The sequence below is a fragment of the Musca autumnalis genome, unplaced genomic scaffold (genome assembly GCF_047663935.1).
Source record: "Musca autumnalis isolate F117 unplaced genomic scaffold, ASM4766393v1 scaffold_4, whole genome shotgun sequence".
Taxonomy (NCBI): Eukaryota; Metazoa; Arthropoda; class Insecta; order Diptera; family Muscidae; genus Musca; species Musca autumnalis.
Genome location: NW_027411977.1, coordinates 111,214,034 through 111,229,565, shown reverse-complemented (window position 1 = coordinate 111,229,565; position 15,532 = coordinate 111,214,034). Strand labels below are relative to the sequence as shown.

General features: G+C 34.2%; 4 protein-coding genes across 4 annotated transcripts; 2 read left to right on the top strand and 2 right to left on the bottom strand.

Annotated features, from left to right (window-relative positions):
* Positions 1-1,122: 1,122 nt before the first annotated feature.
* LOC141401075 (zinc finger matrin-type protein 2) lies at positions 1,123-2,104 on the top strand. Its single transcript, XM_073980903.1, has 2 exons — positions 1,123-1,324; positions 1,397-2,104. Exons 1-2 carry the CDS (start codon positions 1,219-1,221, stop codon positions 1,876-1,878), a joined length of 588 nt encoding a protein of 195 aa, XP_073837004.1. The 5' UTR covers positions 1,123-1,218; the 3' UTR covers positions 1,879-2,104.
* A 2,883-nt stretch (positions 2,105-4,987) lies between these two features.
* Positions 4,988-6,285, bottom strand: LOC141401784 (ribosome biogenesis protein BRX1 homolog). Its single transcript, XM_073982274.1, has 2 exons — positions 6,077-6,285; positions 4,988-6,017 (listed from the first exon to the last, which is right to left on the bottom strand). The coding sequence occupies exons 1-2, from the start codon at positions 6,188-6,190 to the stop codon at positions 5,061-5,063; spliced, it is 1,071 nt and encodes a 356-aa protein (XP_073838375.1). The 5' UTR covers positions 6,191-6,285; the 3' UTR covers positions 4,988-5,060.
* Positions 6,286-8,510: 2,225 nt separating this feature from the next.
* LOC141401782 (uncharacterized) lies at positions 8,511-11,489 on the top strand. Its single transcript, XM_073982271.1, has 3 exons — positions 8,511-8,958; positions 9,027-9,153; positions 9,633-11,489. The coding sequence occupies exons 1-3, from the start codon at positions 8,802-8,804 to the stop codon at positions 10,144-10,146; spliced, it is 798 nt and encodes a 265-aa protein (XP_073838372.1). The 5' UTR covers positions 8,511-8,801; the 3' UTR covers positions 10,147-11,489.
* LOC141401783 (uncharacterized) lies at positions 11,019-15,195 on the bottom strand. The gene is made up of 3 exons (XM_073982273.1): positions 14,953-15,195; positions 14,754-14,883; positions 11,019-11,430 (listed from the first exon to the last, which is right to left on the bottom strand). The coding sequence occupies exons 1-3, from the start codon at positions 15,110-15,112 to the stop codon at positions 11,019-11,021; spliced, it is 702 nt and encodes a 233-aa protein (XP_073838374.1). The 5' UTR covers positions 15,113-15,195.
* Between the last annotated feature and the right edge of the window lie 337 nt (positions 15,196-15,532).

Here is a 15,532-nt window from a genome sequence, read left to right as displayed (position 1 = left end):
TAGAGCTCAAGTATAAACATGGCATAAGTTTTGTTCCTTTACTTTTTTAATGGTAAGGGTGGTAAAAGGGAAAAGTGTCAAAATTGCTCAAAAATGCTCTCTCATGAACATTTTTACCAGAAAAGTAAAGGAACGGAAAAATGGTAGATCTGGCAGCAATGTCAAAAAGAAACATAAAAAATCAATTTTCGTCTTTTATTTCACAGTTTTTAATTTAGTTTTGTCAGCGTTCGAATTTTTCTTCAGTTTTTCGTCCATTTTCTTTTTCATTTTGAAATAATCGTCAAACAGAAGTCGAAAAATCAGTTCTGCCATTTTTTACCTGCAGAAATTTTGCTGGTAGCCTGTGGTAAAGAGAAAGCCATTTTCGCTCTCTCTCTCCACTGTCATTCAAAACTGGCAATGCGTACTCAGCTTTAGACAAATCTAACGAAATCAATACACCACTATTACCAACATCTACTGCTTCCCTAATGGGTACTTTACACGATATGTATTTTACATATGGGTTGTCACTTTGCGTATACATTTTGTATATAAAATGTGACAACCCATATGTAAAATACATATCGTGTAAAGTACCCATAATTGTCTCTGTAAGATGCAATAGGTGCCCACGCCTAAAACCATATTGAAATGGATATATTAATTTATGGTTCTCAATAAAATTCAACATTTGCTTTTTCATAAGATGCTAACAAATCTTGGAAAGTGAAGGGAGAATACTTATAGGGCGCATGTAGTCAACAGAGCAACAACCTTTTGTTTTGAGTATGGGTACTACACGGGCAACCTTCCATGCAGTAGGAAATACGGATGTTCATAGTTTTTTCCTTTATAAAAGTTTTCATTCAGTTCGTCTTCGAACGGCTCAAAGAAAAGACACATAAAACCGTACCCATATTTGTTCAAAAATTCCGCTTGTTCAAGAGCGCAACCCTGAAAGAGCAATTACGAATGAGAATCAAAACGGAACACACGTTTTTGGGCGAACATTGTTCGCTCGTGTAACCGTATCATTCTCACCGAGGCAGTTTTGTTTTGGCTCTCGTGTTTATCGTTTATTCTTTTATTTGTGTCGTTTCTTTGAACTCTTATTCATCAAAATAAACCCTTTAGCATTTTCGTTTTTCGTCATTCTTTCATTGTAAACAACAGCTGCTGCAAATTTCCCAAAAAATAAAACTCACAGAATTTACACAAAATACAAAAATAAAAATGTCTATGCGTCCCGATGATCACCGTAGAAAATGGGATAAAACAGAATTTCAAAAGAAGGCTCAGGAAAGATTGCAAAATCAGGCAAATGACAAAAATGAGGAGGGTAACATATCATATCCATCCTATATCTATCTTCACAATAATTCTCCTGAGTATTTTTCTTTTTTCACAACAGAACCTGTACAAAGGGAAAATCTTAAGCGTAGAGACTATAAAGTAGATTTGGACAGCAAATTGGGAAAAAGCGTTGTCATAAATAAGAACACCCCAAACTCCCAATCTGGCGGATATTATTGCAATGTTTGCGACTGCGTCGTCAAGGACTCTATCAATTTCCTGGATCATATCAATGGCAAAAAACATCAGCGAAATCTTGGAATGTCCATGAAAGTTGAACGCAGTACTGTGGACCAAGTTAAAGAACGATTTCAGGCTAACAAAAAGAAAATGGAAGAAAAACAAAAGGACTATGAACTTGAGAAACGCCTAAGAGAAGCCAAAGAAGAGGAAGAACGTTATAAGGAGCATCGCAAAGAGAAACGAAAGGAACGCAAGCGCAAGGCTGAAGAAGATTTGGATGGAATTGCATTGACTGATGATAATATGGCAGCAATCATGGGATTTTCAGGATTTGGAGGGTCTAAAAGAAACACCTAAACACTATTGGCCATTATGCAATTTGGAAAAAGTCATGAATATTCAAACAAATACACCGCAAAATACAAAATATCACCGAAATGCAAAGTTATTGACCTATATTAAAGTCAAATCAATACTGATCTGATAAAAAATATTTTTTCTCAATTAAACAACAATGAAAAAACTATTTTCTGTAATTAAAAGGAACCAATTGTAATCTAATACATTAGCAGAAAGAAAGAAATTCTATTTTTTATTATACAGATTTGGACAAATGGGATTTACCACCTGCCTTTGTACAAAATCGCTTGGAACCAATTGTCAAATTTTGTTAATCAATTCAATACATATAGAGGGCTAATGTTAGAGAAAGTGTTCCTAGCTCACAAAGTGCCTACGAAAGATTAAGTACAAAGTGGCAGAGCAACAGCGACTGAATTACGAATATACGGGCATGTTCTGGAATTCACCGTGTATCAATTTCACATCACACATGCACTTCACCTGTGAAAGCAATTGATGTTCTGTATTTCACGTGAAAAGAGCTTTCATATTTCACGAAAGAACTTTGGAAAGCTTGATTACAGCTTTCAAACTTTATCATTACCAATGAAAAAATATCAGTCTGTGTTGGCGCATCAACGAATACACATGCGCATGTACGCTTTGTTCGTTTGATTGTTTACGAAACAGGCGTAAACAAAGAAACGAACATCTACAAGAGCGCGTACATGTTGAATTTGGTGCTTTAAGAAAAAATACATTAAATCATATTGAATTAAAAAATAAGGATTCACTAAGCTCTCGCCATCAAAATTACAGTGTCAGGAATACACCCCAAGTAGGTGTAAAGTGTGTTGCAGAACAGATTTAGGTGTATTCGATACACGTGAGGTGCAGAGGTGAATGCCAGAACATGCCCGATAGACAAATATTAACAAAAATATTTTTCTTTCGAGAGACCAAATAAAAGAGAATGGGCTTAAATTTGGATATAAAAATCATATCGACCACTAGGATTACAATTTATCCTAGAGAGTAAGTAACAATCGAGTTAAGGATGGGTATAAATTGTTAAACCAAAATTATTCTGAAAAAATCCTTGAAACAGGTACAAATATTTTTTAATATTTCTCGATAAATGTAATAACAACCATGTTTTTGGATATTCCATTCTACGAGGTACAGGTAATAAACTCCGCCAAATTTTTCTTTAGAGTAAGAGAAACCTTAATTTATGGGTCTATCTTGTATTGCCACTAAACTTGAGTTGCGTTGTCAGTTGTCTGCGCGACTGAGACGAAATGTTGTACCATTAATGTCAACTCAACTGGGTGGTCGATAAACATGTTATCGATCAGTGTTTTTTCAAACTTGTGACCCCTATTCGCCAAAAAACAACATTTTAAAAATAATTGCGCTTTGGATAACTCTTTTGGTGTATTGTGGACAATATTTTAATATTTTGGCTGAGTTTTCGAGCAAATTTGGAAAACAGCCCAAGATTGGAATATAACCTGCCCATTGAATCTTCGGATCGTCAAGTTTTATTTGCTGTCCCAAAAAATGATAAGTTCGGTGGAATTATTTTTTGATGATGAAGAAAATATACAGGACATTGCATCTATTAGAAGAAATTTGAGGGACAAGTCGAATCCATTGGAATTGCCATCTGCACTGTAAGCTGATGATCATGTGGAAAGATCTGTATAATCAGTAAATTATCTCAGGTTTAAGGCGTATTTTGGATTGCCAAAGGATGCCGTAGTTTACGTTGTGGAAACGTTAAAGGATGACTTCAAAGAAAATTACAGATCAACAGGAATACCCCCACTTTTAAAAGTGTGCGCAGCGTTGCCATTCTTGAAGGAAGTTGTCCACTTGATAGAGGACAAATTGTGCCAAAATTGGATCGTTTCGAAGTTGACAGAGGAGGGAAAAAGGCAAAATAAAAACCATTTTTATTCAAAAACAAAATTCTCTGGTGTAGTTGGCTATATAAATGGAGGATGTTCGTCATTTGTACTTAAACTGAACCTACTGTATTTGTCACCAAATTCATTTGCAAAAGATTTGCTGCTGTCCGCTCCAAAGGCGATAAATTCACTTATTTTGATGGACCACCACCAGTATCGTTGAAGTTTATTTTATTTTGAGGCATTTTCTTTTTCAACTTTGCTTTAAAGTGAATCCAGACTCTGCCACTCTTCAGGTGTTCGTGTTAGAGGTTCATGGCTGTTTAAACTGTCCGAAATGGACCTCCACTCTTCATCCGCTGTGGCTTTGGTTTCACCAAAACTCCCGAACTCCTCTGGCTAAGTTTGGATTTTCACTCAGTTTATCAATTAATATTTCGAACTGCTGCTTTGTCGTTATTTTCACCATATTGATACACAAAATTAATTAATGATGCAAAGAATCAATAATTGTTAACAAAATGTTTATTTTTCCTACTATTTTACTTCTTGTTTCTTCGAAAATGTTCACTGCAACTGAAAATGGGTGGTTGCTGAAAAACAGCCGCTTCGTCAACTGAGATTCGCAACTTCAGTTGAGAGTTGCCATACGTGGATCAATTTTGACAACTGGCAACGCCACTCAACGATAATTGTTATCGACGATCGACCCCTTATAATACCTGTTGTGCCATTTTTATGGGGTCGATTATGGATAGCAACTCAACTCTAGTTGCGTTGCCAGATGGGAAAATCATTCAATTAAAATAACTGAATTTTTGTCAAATCCATTCAATATCAGTGTTTTTATTTTTAACCTTCAGTAAAAGTATGAAATTTAATGTGGATATGTTAAATGCTGTCGGCAACGCAACTGGAGTTGGGTTGCTATTCATAATCGACCCCTATATTACATTTATTTGTAACATACAGGTACAAAATTCTAGAAATTAACGGAGTATATGGTTTACATTAAATAATTGTAAAATACCATTTAATGCACGATTTCATCATGAAAGTGTTTTCATTCATTTTCTTTCCCTCTATTCTATCACTACTTTTTTTTCAACAAAGCTAAAAATGGTGATGCATGCATCTTTTGATGTAGCGTGTGTACCCAGCCTAAGAATGGCCGAAGCAAATTATATTTTGGAATAAAAAATGTACGCCAATTTGCTTACTTACTATACAGTGTTGGTTTTATTGTTAATAGCAATTATTTATGTATATAATTTTATTTTATAATTAGGCTTTCTGTTTCCCAGCCTTATTTGCTTTTTGTTTTTTCTTTTCTATAACTTGTTTAACAGCTTCCAGTTGTTTTTCTTTTATTTTCTTGGTCAAATTATCTTTTGGTGTTTTCTTTGCCTTCTCCTGTATTTGTAGAGCCTTCTTTTTAGCTTGTTCCGCTAGAACTTTAGCAGTCTCGAAAGCATCTCTATCCTCAAAGATATCATCGTATTCAATGCCTTCATACGCCTTAGTGGGTAATGTAGCTTCATGATGAACTTTTTGTTCGATCCGATTAACATAACGTTCTTTGGCTGCTTTTTTCAACATTTGTCTCTGCTTGGCCGGACTGACGTAATCTGGATTTTCCCATAAAGCAGCGCCAGTAAATGAACCTTCAAAAATTTTTACCGGATTCATAACAAAACGTGGTCCGATTTCTGCCAAACCACCATCTTCAGACAGTATCTGAAAATTTCTAAACCAAATTCTTCGATCCAAATATGTAAAGCTATATACATGATCTATGAATGGTTGGCTTTTGGGATGTTGATTAGGAACACCAAAGATTTGTGTAAAAAGCTCTTTCAATAATTTCAATTGTGGAATCTCATCAAATTTTGAATCAAACGACAACAGCGGTCTGGAACCTCGGAGACAATTACCGGTCATTTTTAATTCAGCCATTGTGTGAATATTCTCCACCAAGAATTTAACCGACGGTCCGTTGGGTATATTTGAAACCCACATATAAAGATCTCGTTTTCGACGTCCTTCAAACAATATGGCTTTATTACAATGCTTCATTTCGCACATATCATTGACAGTGGCCAATGTTTTTGTTCTCTCCATTTTTGATTCCGGTCTATGATGGGGCATAAGAGTTTTTATATCCTTCATTAAATGTCTATCGCGGTGACTTATACCACGAGCAGCAAACACTAAGACCCTTTGTTTATTTATCCATTTTTCCTATAAAAAGCAATAACAAAATCAGTTCTGCTGCAGTAGCAGGTCAGATCAGCACTTACCCTTTTTGGCACAACTTCATCAGATGGCCTTTGTGGTGGCAATGGTGGAGTTTCATCCATTGGTACAATTTCCAATTGCTCCGTTTTCTTCTTTTTCTGGAATTTTTTACCCATTTTTTAATAAAAATTTTAGAAATACTCCGTGACTTGCGGCTTGCACGTGTTAAAAATGAAAAACAATAACTTCTTCTTCTGTTTGCAGTAATCACAAGTGATTGGTAGCACATACACAAATACAGGGTGATTCAGTTAACAAAAAATTATTTCCACAAACAGCGCTTAAGCTTGGTTTAGACTATGCAAGTATACGATGATTAATGCATTAACTCGATTTTTATTTTATTAAATAATGCCCGTAGTTTCAACGCCTAGGTAAACGGATATGTAGCTACCTTTTAGTTACCTACGCGTTTGGTAATTCCTACATACCATTTACCGAGGCGTTTTTTAATCATGTGGTAACATTGATGATTTTCATTTCATTCATGATTTCCCAAAATCATTGCCACATAGAAGTGTTTTACAACTTTTAACACATTGGCAACAATCAACCAGGTAAAATCCTTGGTGTAAGTAACACGGCCGTTTTTGGCCCGGTAACGTTACCTACGAGTTGAAATAATAAAATTTTGCTTAAGTGTGTTCTACACGGCATGTATTTTACATATTTGTACATACCAACTGTCACTTTTTACAAATCTGAATTTTGTACACATGGTGTGAACCATACAGAAATTTCAATGCAGCAAAGTGTTATGTCCATGCATATGTATATTTTTCGAATAGAACGCGCTCTATTCTCGTCTGTACAACCAAAGGTAAACAGCTGTTTTGTTTGTACGCGATATAAATAAAGAAAACAACAGAAAACGAATGAAAAATAAAATTTTGCCGTGCAGAAGGAATTACATATGGGCGAAAAAAGTGACAGTTGCTATGCATGAATATGTAAAAAACATACCGTGTAGAAACCCCATTACACGGGAGATATCAATGAACTCATAGATAACTACACGCCGAAATTACGGGCATAAATTCAGTTAGATGTAAACGTAATATAAACGAACTGAATCCATCAACATTTTTCCTTTAAAATTAAAAATAGTATATATTAATAAATTCTTGCAGTTCTGGAACCGATATATAATTATGGACTTATATATAGGCTGTTTATATTATTGCTTTTTGCCGGGTTAACCTTGGTATAAATAGAAAGGTAGAACAGAGCTCACATCTGATTTCAATTTTTTTTCTGAGTGTGACCGATTTTTATCAATATGCCTATGTAAAAGTTTGTACAAATTTGTGCAAACTTTTGGGTTATCGAACAGACCTTATATTTATCAAACTTAATTTGAAATTATTTTATTTCACAGTTTTTAATTTAGTTTTGTCAGCGTTCGACTTTTACTTCAGTTTTTCGTCCATTTTTTTTTTCTTCATTGTGAAATGATCGTCAAACAAGAGTCGAAAAATCAGTTCCGCCGTTTTTTACCTGCAGAAATTTGTCTGGTAGCCTGTGCTAGAAGAGAAAGGCATATGTGCTCTCTCTCCCCTCTCACTCTCTTAACAATTGCTGCTAGTTTTACCACTTTTTGGGGTTAAGGAACGCTTTGCAGGTTAAAAATGGTAACAAATGGTAAAAATGGTAACCTCAGGTAAGTAAAGGAACACAGCTATTATAACAATTCGCGGGTATACGTGTAGGGTTGAATTTCTTTCGTTTTTTCGAACCTGTTCTACCTTCCTTATTGTACCATGGGGTTAACCTTCTTTATGCGAATTTATTTGGGGTATATACAATGGAATTGACATTTGTAACCCAGTGGGTTTGTTAAATCCGATTATATGTAAACGTACTATCACACCGATTTTAACGCCATGTTTACATTAGTCCCGGTCCACACTAGCGTGAATTTCATAAAAAAATTCATGAAATTAGGCGTTCTTAAATCGAATTCCTCACTTCAGCAATTTTATGAATTTACTCTGCTATGGAAGTCGATCTAGAGACGCATAATTTCATGACATTTTTAATGAAATTCACGCTAGTGTTGACCCGGACTTATGGGTACTTTACACGATATGTATTTTACATATGAGCTGTCACTTTGCATATATATTTTGTATAGGAGAAGTGACAACTCATATGTAAAAAACATATCGTGTAATGTACCCATTAGGGATTTATTTAACGTATATGTAATCGATTAACTAAACCCAGTTATATGCGTACTCTTAGGCAGGGAGGTAATACGGATCTTAAAATTTTCTAGCAACTATAGCATTTTGCCGTGTTAACCTTCTTTATGAGTATTTATTTGACGTTTGAGATCCGGTTGTAAACGTACTATTAGCGGCAGTAATTGATACGCCGAACGGTTAAATTAAAATAAAAGCCGATACCAAACTAGCGAGAGCGGCTCCGAGGTTTACATATTTCTTGAAAATCATATGTAAATAACAACGCGTCATTGAGTCTTCTGCTGCTATTTCTAAAAAAATACTAGTTTAATAAATTAAAAAAATAAGTGTAACTTGTGCGCAAACAGCACAAATAGAATTTATAGTTTTTGGCGCCATAGATTTTCAAACAGTTACGCCCCATCAAAAAGAAAAGTACGTAAGACCGATTGAACGTAAAACGCGAACGTAAAAAACGACAGCGTGTTGTGTTTTCCGCATCACAAATTTCGGCCCTGGTGAGACCAACTATTTCAAAACCATGGCGTATGATAGTCTTACGGAAGAACAACGTTTCCAACTACTGCAACTCATACAGGAAAGACCTATTTTGTATGACAAAGACAATGACGGATACAAAAACGTTACGGAAAAGGATCTGGCTTGGGAGGATGTGGCCAAAAGAGTTCGTGCTCAAGGTAAGTAGTTATATTTTGAATATACTTTATTAAAATGCATACTAATAAATAATCTTTTTCTATTTTAGTCAACGCTTGTAAAATAGCATGGAAATCTATGAGAGATCAATATCAACGAAATATGAAGTTGCCAAAGGAAAAGAGAAAAAACTTTCGTTATTTATCAAGAATGTCATTTCTAAATGGGAAAACTAAGTATGTGTATTTTTTATCCAAAGTCCACTTTAGGCATTTAGTTCGTATTGATACTGATACTTTACCTATAGTAACACATTTTCACACATATTATATGAAGAATTGCCTCAAACTGAACTCGTTCCTAATTTCGTTATTTTTGCTGACTTCCGAAACGTCACAAAAATGTGTGGTTTCAGTTATTTCTCATGCATTGTAAGTATTTAATATGCACATCCTCGTCGTCACAAAATCTATCTTAATGCATCAGTTTTCTACCTAGTGCCTATTTTGAGAGTATTCTACGTTTTGTGGTTTTGTGATAAAATACTTCACATTAATTCCGTATCACTGCGATATGGAGTAGGATGCTTTAGACATTTGCAATGCAACTGACGTTTCGGAAGTCAGCCTTTCTTTAAGGTATCTCCAAAAACAATTATAAAATTAAGATTATCTCGATTATGTCGTCTTATTGTAAATTCTACATTCTTTTTTAGAGCTTCTCGAACGTCTGTTTCTATGGATGGATTTACATCAGATTACTATTACGATAATACGTCGGATATACCTAAACATGATATGGAATATGACGACAGCACAGACTATGGAGATTATAATGAAACAACAATAATTGAACCTGCCGAAAATATTCAAAAACTTGATGATGATATAGCAGCAAAAACTATAACAAGTAATGTGGAAAATTCTGAAGGCAAAATATCTATAGCAATATCCCCGCCCGAAGAAGAATATATATACATTAAGGAAGGGAAAGAGGATGTCGGCGAGTGTAACATTGAAAATATGGCCAGTACACTTTTCGACACATTTAATAGTTTAATAAATAAACGATTTCAACCTCAGGAGGATGATAACGATTTATTTATGAAAATGTTGGCAAAAAAGATGAAACCATTGCCGAAATTGATTAGAAATCGTTTGCAAGAAAGTTTTTTAGAACAAGTTAATTATGAAATAACAAATTATGAGGTACAGAAGAATAAAAAATAATACCAAAGTAATTTGCTGGTATATCTTCTTACCTTGTTATACATTTGCCTTCTTCAATACAAAAAAATTTAATGAATGCTAAGATGTCTTACACTCGAATTCCATGGAAACTTCTAAGAGAGTAAAATGAGAAATATTAGATATAACGTGTTCCGAGGCATGTAATATATAGTGTGATATGTAGGATTTTCAAAAGTCTTGAACTGGAATAGTTTCAATATGTATATAATGACAACGCATTATGTATATAAGTCTTATTGATAATTATTTTATATTCTAAATAAAAAATACAATAATTAATTGCAAATCTTTCGTTAAGTCATATCTGGACTTGTTATATTAAAGGCTGACTTCCGTATCGTCAGTTGCTTTGTGTTGTTTATGTTTAAACTTCGTCAAAATATTTCAGTTGTACATTCATGCGTTGTTCCTCGAAAATGCAACTAAATACATCAGAAATAAAAATGATAAATGTTTGTTTTTTACCTGCGTTAAAAATTCATATTTTTACGTTTTGAAACACGTAGCTTCGCAGTTGTTAAGTATTACAGCGTTAAGAAACATATTTGGGGTTTTCATGAAAGGCAATTCCCCGTGATTTTTTTCACTTTCTCCCTTAAATTGCAACAGCGGAAAGACGAAACTCGCGGATAACCCCAATACTTCACACATTTGCAGTCATTTGACAAGCAACTGTCGATACGGAAGTCAGTCAGATTGTCTGTTTTTGATTTTATTGTAATATAGAATTTATTGTATGTGAAATCTTATAGCTTCAGATACATTAGTCTATCTACTGATATTTATTAATCTCTATTTTATAAACATATATTGTATATTACCATTTTTTGACCACCTAACACTTTAAAACATCATTGTGAATAGCTTGTTTCTTGATTTATTTGCTCGAGAAATGATTCCTGTAAACGGTGTTTAACATCTGGTGGAAGAATTTTCATCTTTTTTGCAAGCATACGAAAGAATATATCATTATCATCCTCTTCAAGTTCATATTTTTTCTTAAGTATAACATTGAAAGCATTCAGCAACTGCAGAGAAACTGTAGTTTCTGTCGTTTTTGCATTCTCAGCATGAATATATTCATCAATTTCCGAAAATTGTGACATTATATCATTTTCATGTTCGGAACTGTCTTCAGCTTTGTTTGATAGAAACTCAGTTTTTTTGTTGATTATTCTGAATCCTCTTTGGTCTTCAAAGTCATCACTGTAATCACTTAGATCTGAAAAACTGTCCATAAGTTTCTGACCGGATTGAGATTTTCTAAAATTGGAAAAAATAAATAAAATGTTGGTTTGATAAAAAGCAGTTTAAGAACAAAACCAGCAAAATTTTCTGTTTCGAGTTACTTGGTCCAGTTGATAGTAGAGCATATTTGATCTATAGTAGAACAAGTGAACTATCAGTCAGTTGCTTTGTATTCGTGCATGAAACTTGGGGTTTTTAAATCATGTCCCCACTACTGCAATTTCATAAAATTACTCTAGTATGGAATTCGATTTAAGAACACCTAGTTTCATGCACGAATACAAAGCAACTGACACTACGATAACATTAATAAAAAATGTTATCGTCGTAAAAAATAGTAGCTTCTTGCAGGTTCTGGAACAGAGCAAAAATATATTTCACTGTTATTTTTTATTTCTGTTATTATTTATTTATTAATTATATTTATCTTTATTTTGCTTTGGCAATGCGCGTTGTTTACTTTTTTTTATCAAATAAATGTCAAAACAGTTTGACAGGATTCCACTTTTTACACCAAGAAATTTGTCGAGCAGAAAGTAGTAAAAGAGAAAGCCATTTTGACATGGTCTCTCTTAAATGTTACTTCAAGTTTTACTACTTTTGGGGTTAAGGAACGCTTTCCGAGTTAAAACGTAAAGGAACAAAGCCATGGTAGGTATGAACGAATCTACTATTTTTCGCTTAAATTTCCATTACCGACCCACCTTAGAAAATTATGAAAAAATTACCACAGATAGTGCTTTTCATGCCGATTCCAAAGATGTATTTCTGTTGGGGAAATGTATACTTACCGAGATATAGGCCTCCGAAGTTCCGAAAATTCCCTTGTTTACTTGGGAAAAATTTACGATTTAAAAAAGTTTGTTCGCGTAGCCGAAATTCGCTCCTGTTCATAGGAGAAAGTCTTAAATCCCGGCCGAAGGCCGCCGTCTTCTTAAGAAACTTAATTTTTGTATTTTTTTCTGCGAAGGGTCGGTAAAGGAAACTTGTTCCCTATTTCTGCATTTTTATCGCATTTCCCTATATAAATTTAAAACATTTAATAAAGGGTGTATGAAGCCTACCTTGGAACACTCCCCAGAAAGGAGGATAACTGATTTAAATATCTATATCTTTTCCGTTTTCGTTCTGGCATTCGCATATATCGGTTGTATTGATCACGTGTAGTTTTCCATGCTTTCTTGCATGCAACTTCTGTAAACATGATTCGATAGCAGGTCTTAAAGTGAACATGTATCCGAAATTTTGTGTGGGAGGTACCGGATGGAATGGACAAATATAGTCCATATTTGAACCTGATCTATATCTGGTAGATATATTCAGCCTTATTACGGTTGGCGTAGTCGTATCCAAAATTGCAAGTTGACGTGTCGAAACGACTGATTGGTATTATGAATATATTCGTCCTTAAAAGCTAAAATATCACATTTTAAAGAATTCTTTTGGTAAAAAAATTAATAGAATTGTTAGTAGATCATCGGGTATGTTCTGGAATTCGCCGTGTATTCATTTCACATCACACATGCACTTCACCTGTGAAAGCAATTGATGTTCTGTATTTCACGTGCAAAGAGCTTTTATATTTCACGAAAGAACTTTGGAAAGCTTTATTACAGCTTTCAAACTTTATCATTAACAATGAAAAAATATCAGTCTGCGTTGGCGCATCAACGAATACACATGCGTGTGTGGGTATGTACGCTTTGTTCGTTTGATTGTTTACGAAACAGACGTAAAGAAAGAAACGAACTTCTACAAGAGCGCGTACATGTTGAATTTGGTACTTTAGGAAAAAATACATTTTTAATTCATATTTTGTAAAGAAAATTAAATATTATTTTAAATTCTAATAGAAAACACATTAGATTTTAGTCCTATGCAGTTTTTTGTAGAAAATTTCAATTAGTTTCTTTAAAAAATAAGGATTCACTCAGCTCTCACCATCAAAATTACAGTGTGTGGAATACACCCCAACTAAGTGTAAAGTGTGTTGCAGAACAGCTTTAGGTGTGTTCGATACACGTGAGGTGCAGAAGTGAATGCCAGAACATGCCTGCATGTTAAAGCTTTTAATCCAGAAGAAAAACGAACCCTACAGTTTTTACAATCAAAAAAATTGTTCAGCGTAGACGTTTTTGTAGTCATTGGCGTAGTCGTTGTCGTAGGGTTATTTTATGGTATCACGAAAAATTTGCGACAACGACAATTTTATTTCTCATACAAAATTAAAAAAAAAAATATTTTTTTAATTGTAAAATAATTCGTTCGAAATCATCTTTTGAACAAGAACTAAGAAATTTGCATTGCTTGAATCTTTATACGAGGACTCTAACAGATTTTCAATAGGAAGTTTGTCATCTGATAAAAACACGAAAGTTGTCATACGAAAATGAATTAAAGAAGTAAAATTTTTATTTATTTTAGTTATTTTCCAATATATTTCATTAATCATTGCCAAAAATTCTTTTGAAATTGATTTGTTTTTATTTTTATATGCAGTCGTTAACAAAATCGGTCACGACTCTTTCCTCGCATTTCAACGCCATACGTCATACCGATTTGTCGTATCAAAAAAATAAATTTTATTTATAGCCCAAGAAATCCGTCCAGGGAATGATGAATGTGTTTCTTTCGATATTTTAGGGATCTATGATACTGTAAAATAAAAAAAAAATCGTAGTATATAATTTTTCATCATATAAAATATGCAAACTACGACTACGCCTACGACATTTGAATGCATACGACTACGCCAACCGTAATAAGGGGGATTAGGATGTGTAAAGTATGGTCCAATTCGGCCACTCTCTTCAAGAGTTTATCGTACGCACAATTTTTCCGAACATTTTTGAACTTTTGTGGGGGAGGTACCTGAAGGAGTGGACCGATATGGCTTATCTTCGAACTTAATATTACGACAAAATATTACTAAGGCCAAACTTTGCACCGAATCGGCAGATCCGTTCGAGAGTTATCTTGTCCTTCAACCACTACACACGGTGTCATAGGGGTTTTTTGCAACTTTCAGGCTATTTTCTCAGGAAGTATGGACTTGCCCCTGATGAAACTTATACCGTCGTATGGAGGGCAGTGAATACAAGTTGCTAAAGCAAAAATCAAAGCGATTCGAGAGATGGTCCTAAACTGAACTTTTCCAAATTTTTGTGTGGGAGGTACCCGACGGAGTGGACCGATTGAGTCCATATTAAAACCTGATCTAAGTCTGTTACACGCTCCACGATGGGCAAAGTATGGACCAACTCGGTTACTCCCTTCAAGAGTTATCGCATTTCCCTATATAAATTTAAAACATTTAATAAAGGGTGTATGAAGCCTACCTTGGAACACTCCCCAGAAAGGAGGATAACTGATTTAAATATCGATATCTTTTCCGTTTTCGTTCTGGCATTCGCATATATCGGTTGTATTGATCACGTATAGTTTTCCATGCTTTCTTGCAGGCAACCTCTGTAAACATAGAGTGTGATTGTTATCATACTCAAGAAATTGATCTTGATTGATTGATTTTATTCATACCTGATTTGTTTAACAGCTGCGAAATTTCCTTCCATCGGTATTCCTTTTCTTTAACGCTCCTGAATAATCGATGTCTTTTGTCGTATAAAACCGGCCTTTCCTTGACCAATTCTATCAAGTTATATCTTTGCTCTCTATTTAAGGTTGTATAAAAGGTCATTGCGGTTTTGTAATAGGGATAATTTTTTTAAAAAATTAAGCTCTTTATCAATTCATTTGTTTACAAACAAAATTTATGTATATAAAGAAGGGATGTACAAGTCGACTTTTTGGTTTGAAAAGTAAAAAAACCGTAGTCGACTTTTGGTCATAGAGAAAATAGAAAAGTCGACTTTCATTTTGTATCAGCAGCAGCAAAATATAAGCTTCGTTCCCGTACTTTTTAATAGTAAAACTCGTAAAAGAGAGAACTGTAAAAAAATTGTTCTCACACAAAAGTAGTTCGGGAACGGAAAAATGAAAAATACGTCAAAAAACTGGAACAAATGTCAAAGTCGGCGTACCAGCCAATCAGACGCCGGCAACCGTGTTACTATTTTTTTCACGCTCATATTTGTCCAGTAAAAAGTTTTTAAAGAGA

Excerpts from the sequence above, each read along its gene's own strand:
- LOC141401075 (XM_073980903.1), top strand. The coding sequence starts at position 1,219 with ATGTCTATGCGTCCCGATGATCACCGTAGAAAATGGGATAAAACAGAA. Across the intron at positions 1,325-1,396 it reads AAATGACAAAAATGAGGAGG|AACCTGTACAAAGGGAAAAT; the intron begins GTAACATATCAT and ends TTTTCACAACAG.
- LOC141401783 (XM_073982273.1), bottom strand. The coding sequence starts at position 15,112 with ATGACCTTTTATACAACCTTAAATAGAGAGCAAAGATATAACTTGATA. Across the intron at positions 14,884-14,952 it reads GCAGCTGTTAAACAAATCAG|AGGTTGCCTGCAAGAAAGCA; the intron begins GTATGAATAAAA and ends CTATGTTTACAG. Across the intron at positions 11,431-14,753 it reads TTTCTGGGGAGTGTTCCAAG|AAAATCTCAATCCGGTCAGA; the intron begins GTAGGCTTCATA and ends TTCCAATTTTAG.
- LOC141401784 (XM_073982274.1), bottom strand. The coding sequence starts at position 6,190 with ATGGGTAAAAAATTCCAGAAAAAGAAGAAAACGGAGCAATTGGAAATT. Across the intron at positions 6,018-6,076 it reads ATGAAGTTGTGCCAAAAAGG|GAAAAATGGATAAATAAACA; the intron begins GTAAGTGCTGAT and ends TGCTTTTTATAG.
- LOC141401782 (XM_073982271.1), top strand. The coding sequence starts at position 8,802 with ATGGCGTATGATAGTCTTACGGAAGAACAACGTTTCCAACTACTGCAA. Across the intron at positions 8,959-9,026 it reads CAAAAGAGTTCGTGCTCAAG|TCAACGCTTGTAAAATAGCA; the intron begins GTAAGTAGTTAT and ends TTTCTATTTTAG. Across the intron at positions 9,154-9,632 it reads TTTCTAAATGGGAAAACTAA|AGCTTCTCGAACGTCTGTTT; the intron begins GTATGTGTATTT and ends ATTCTTTTTTAG.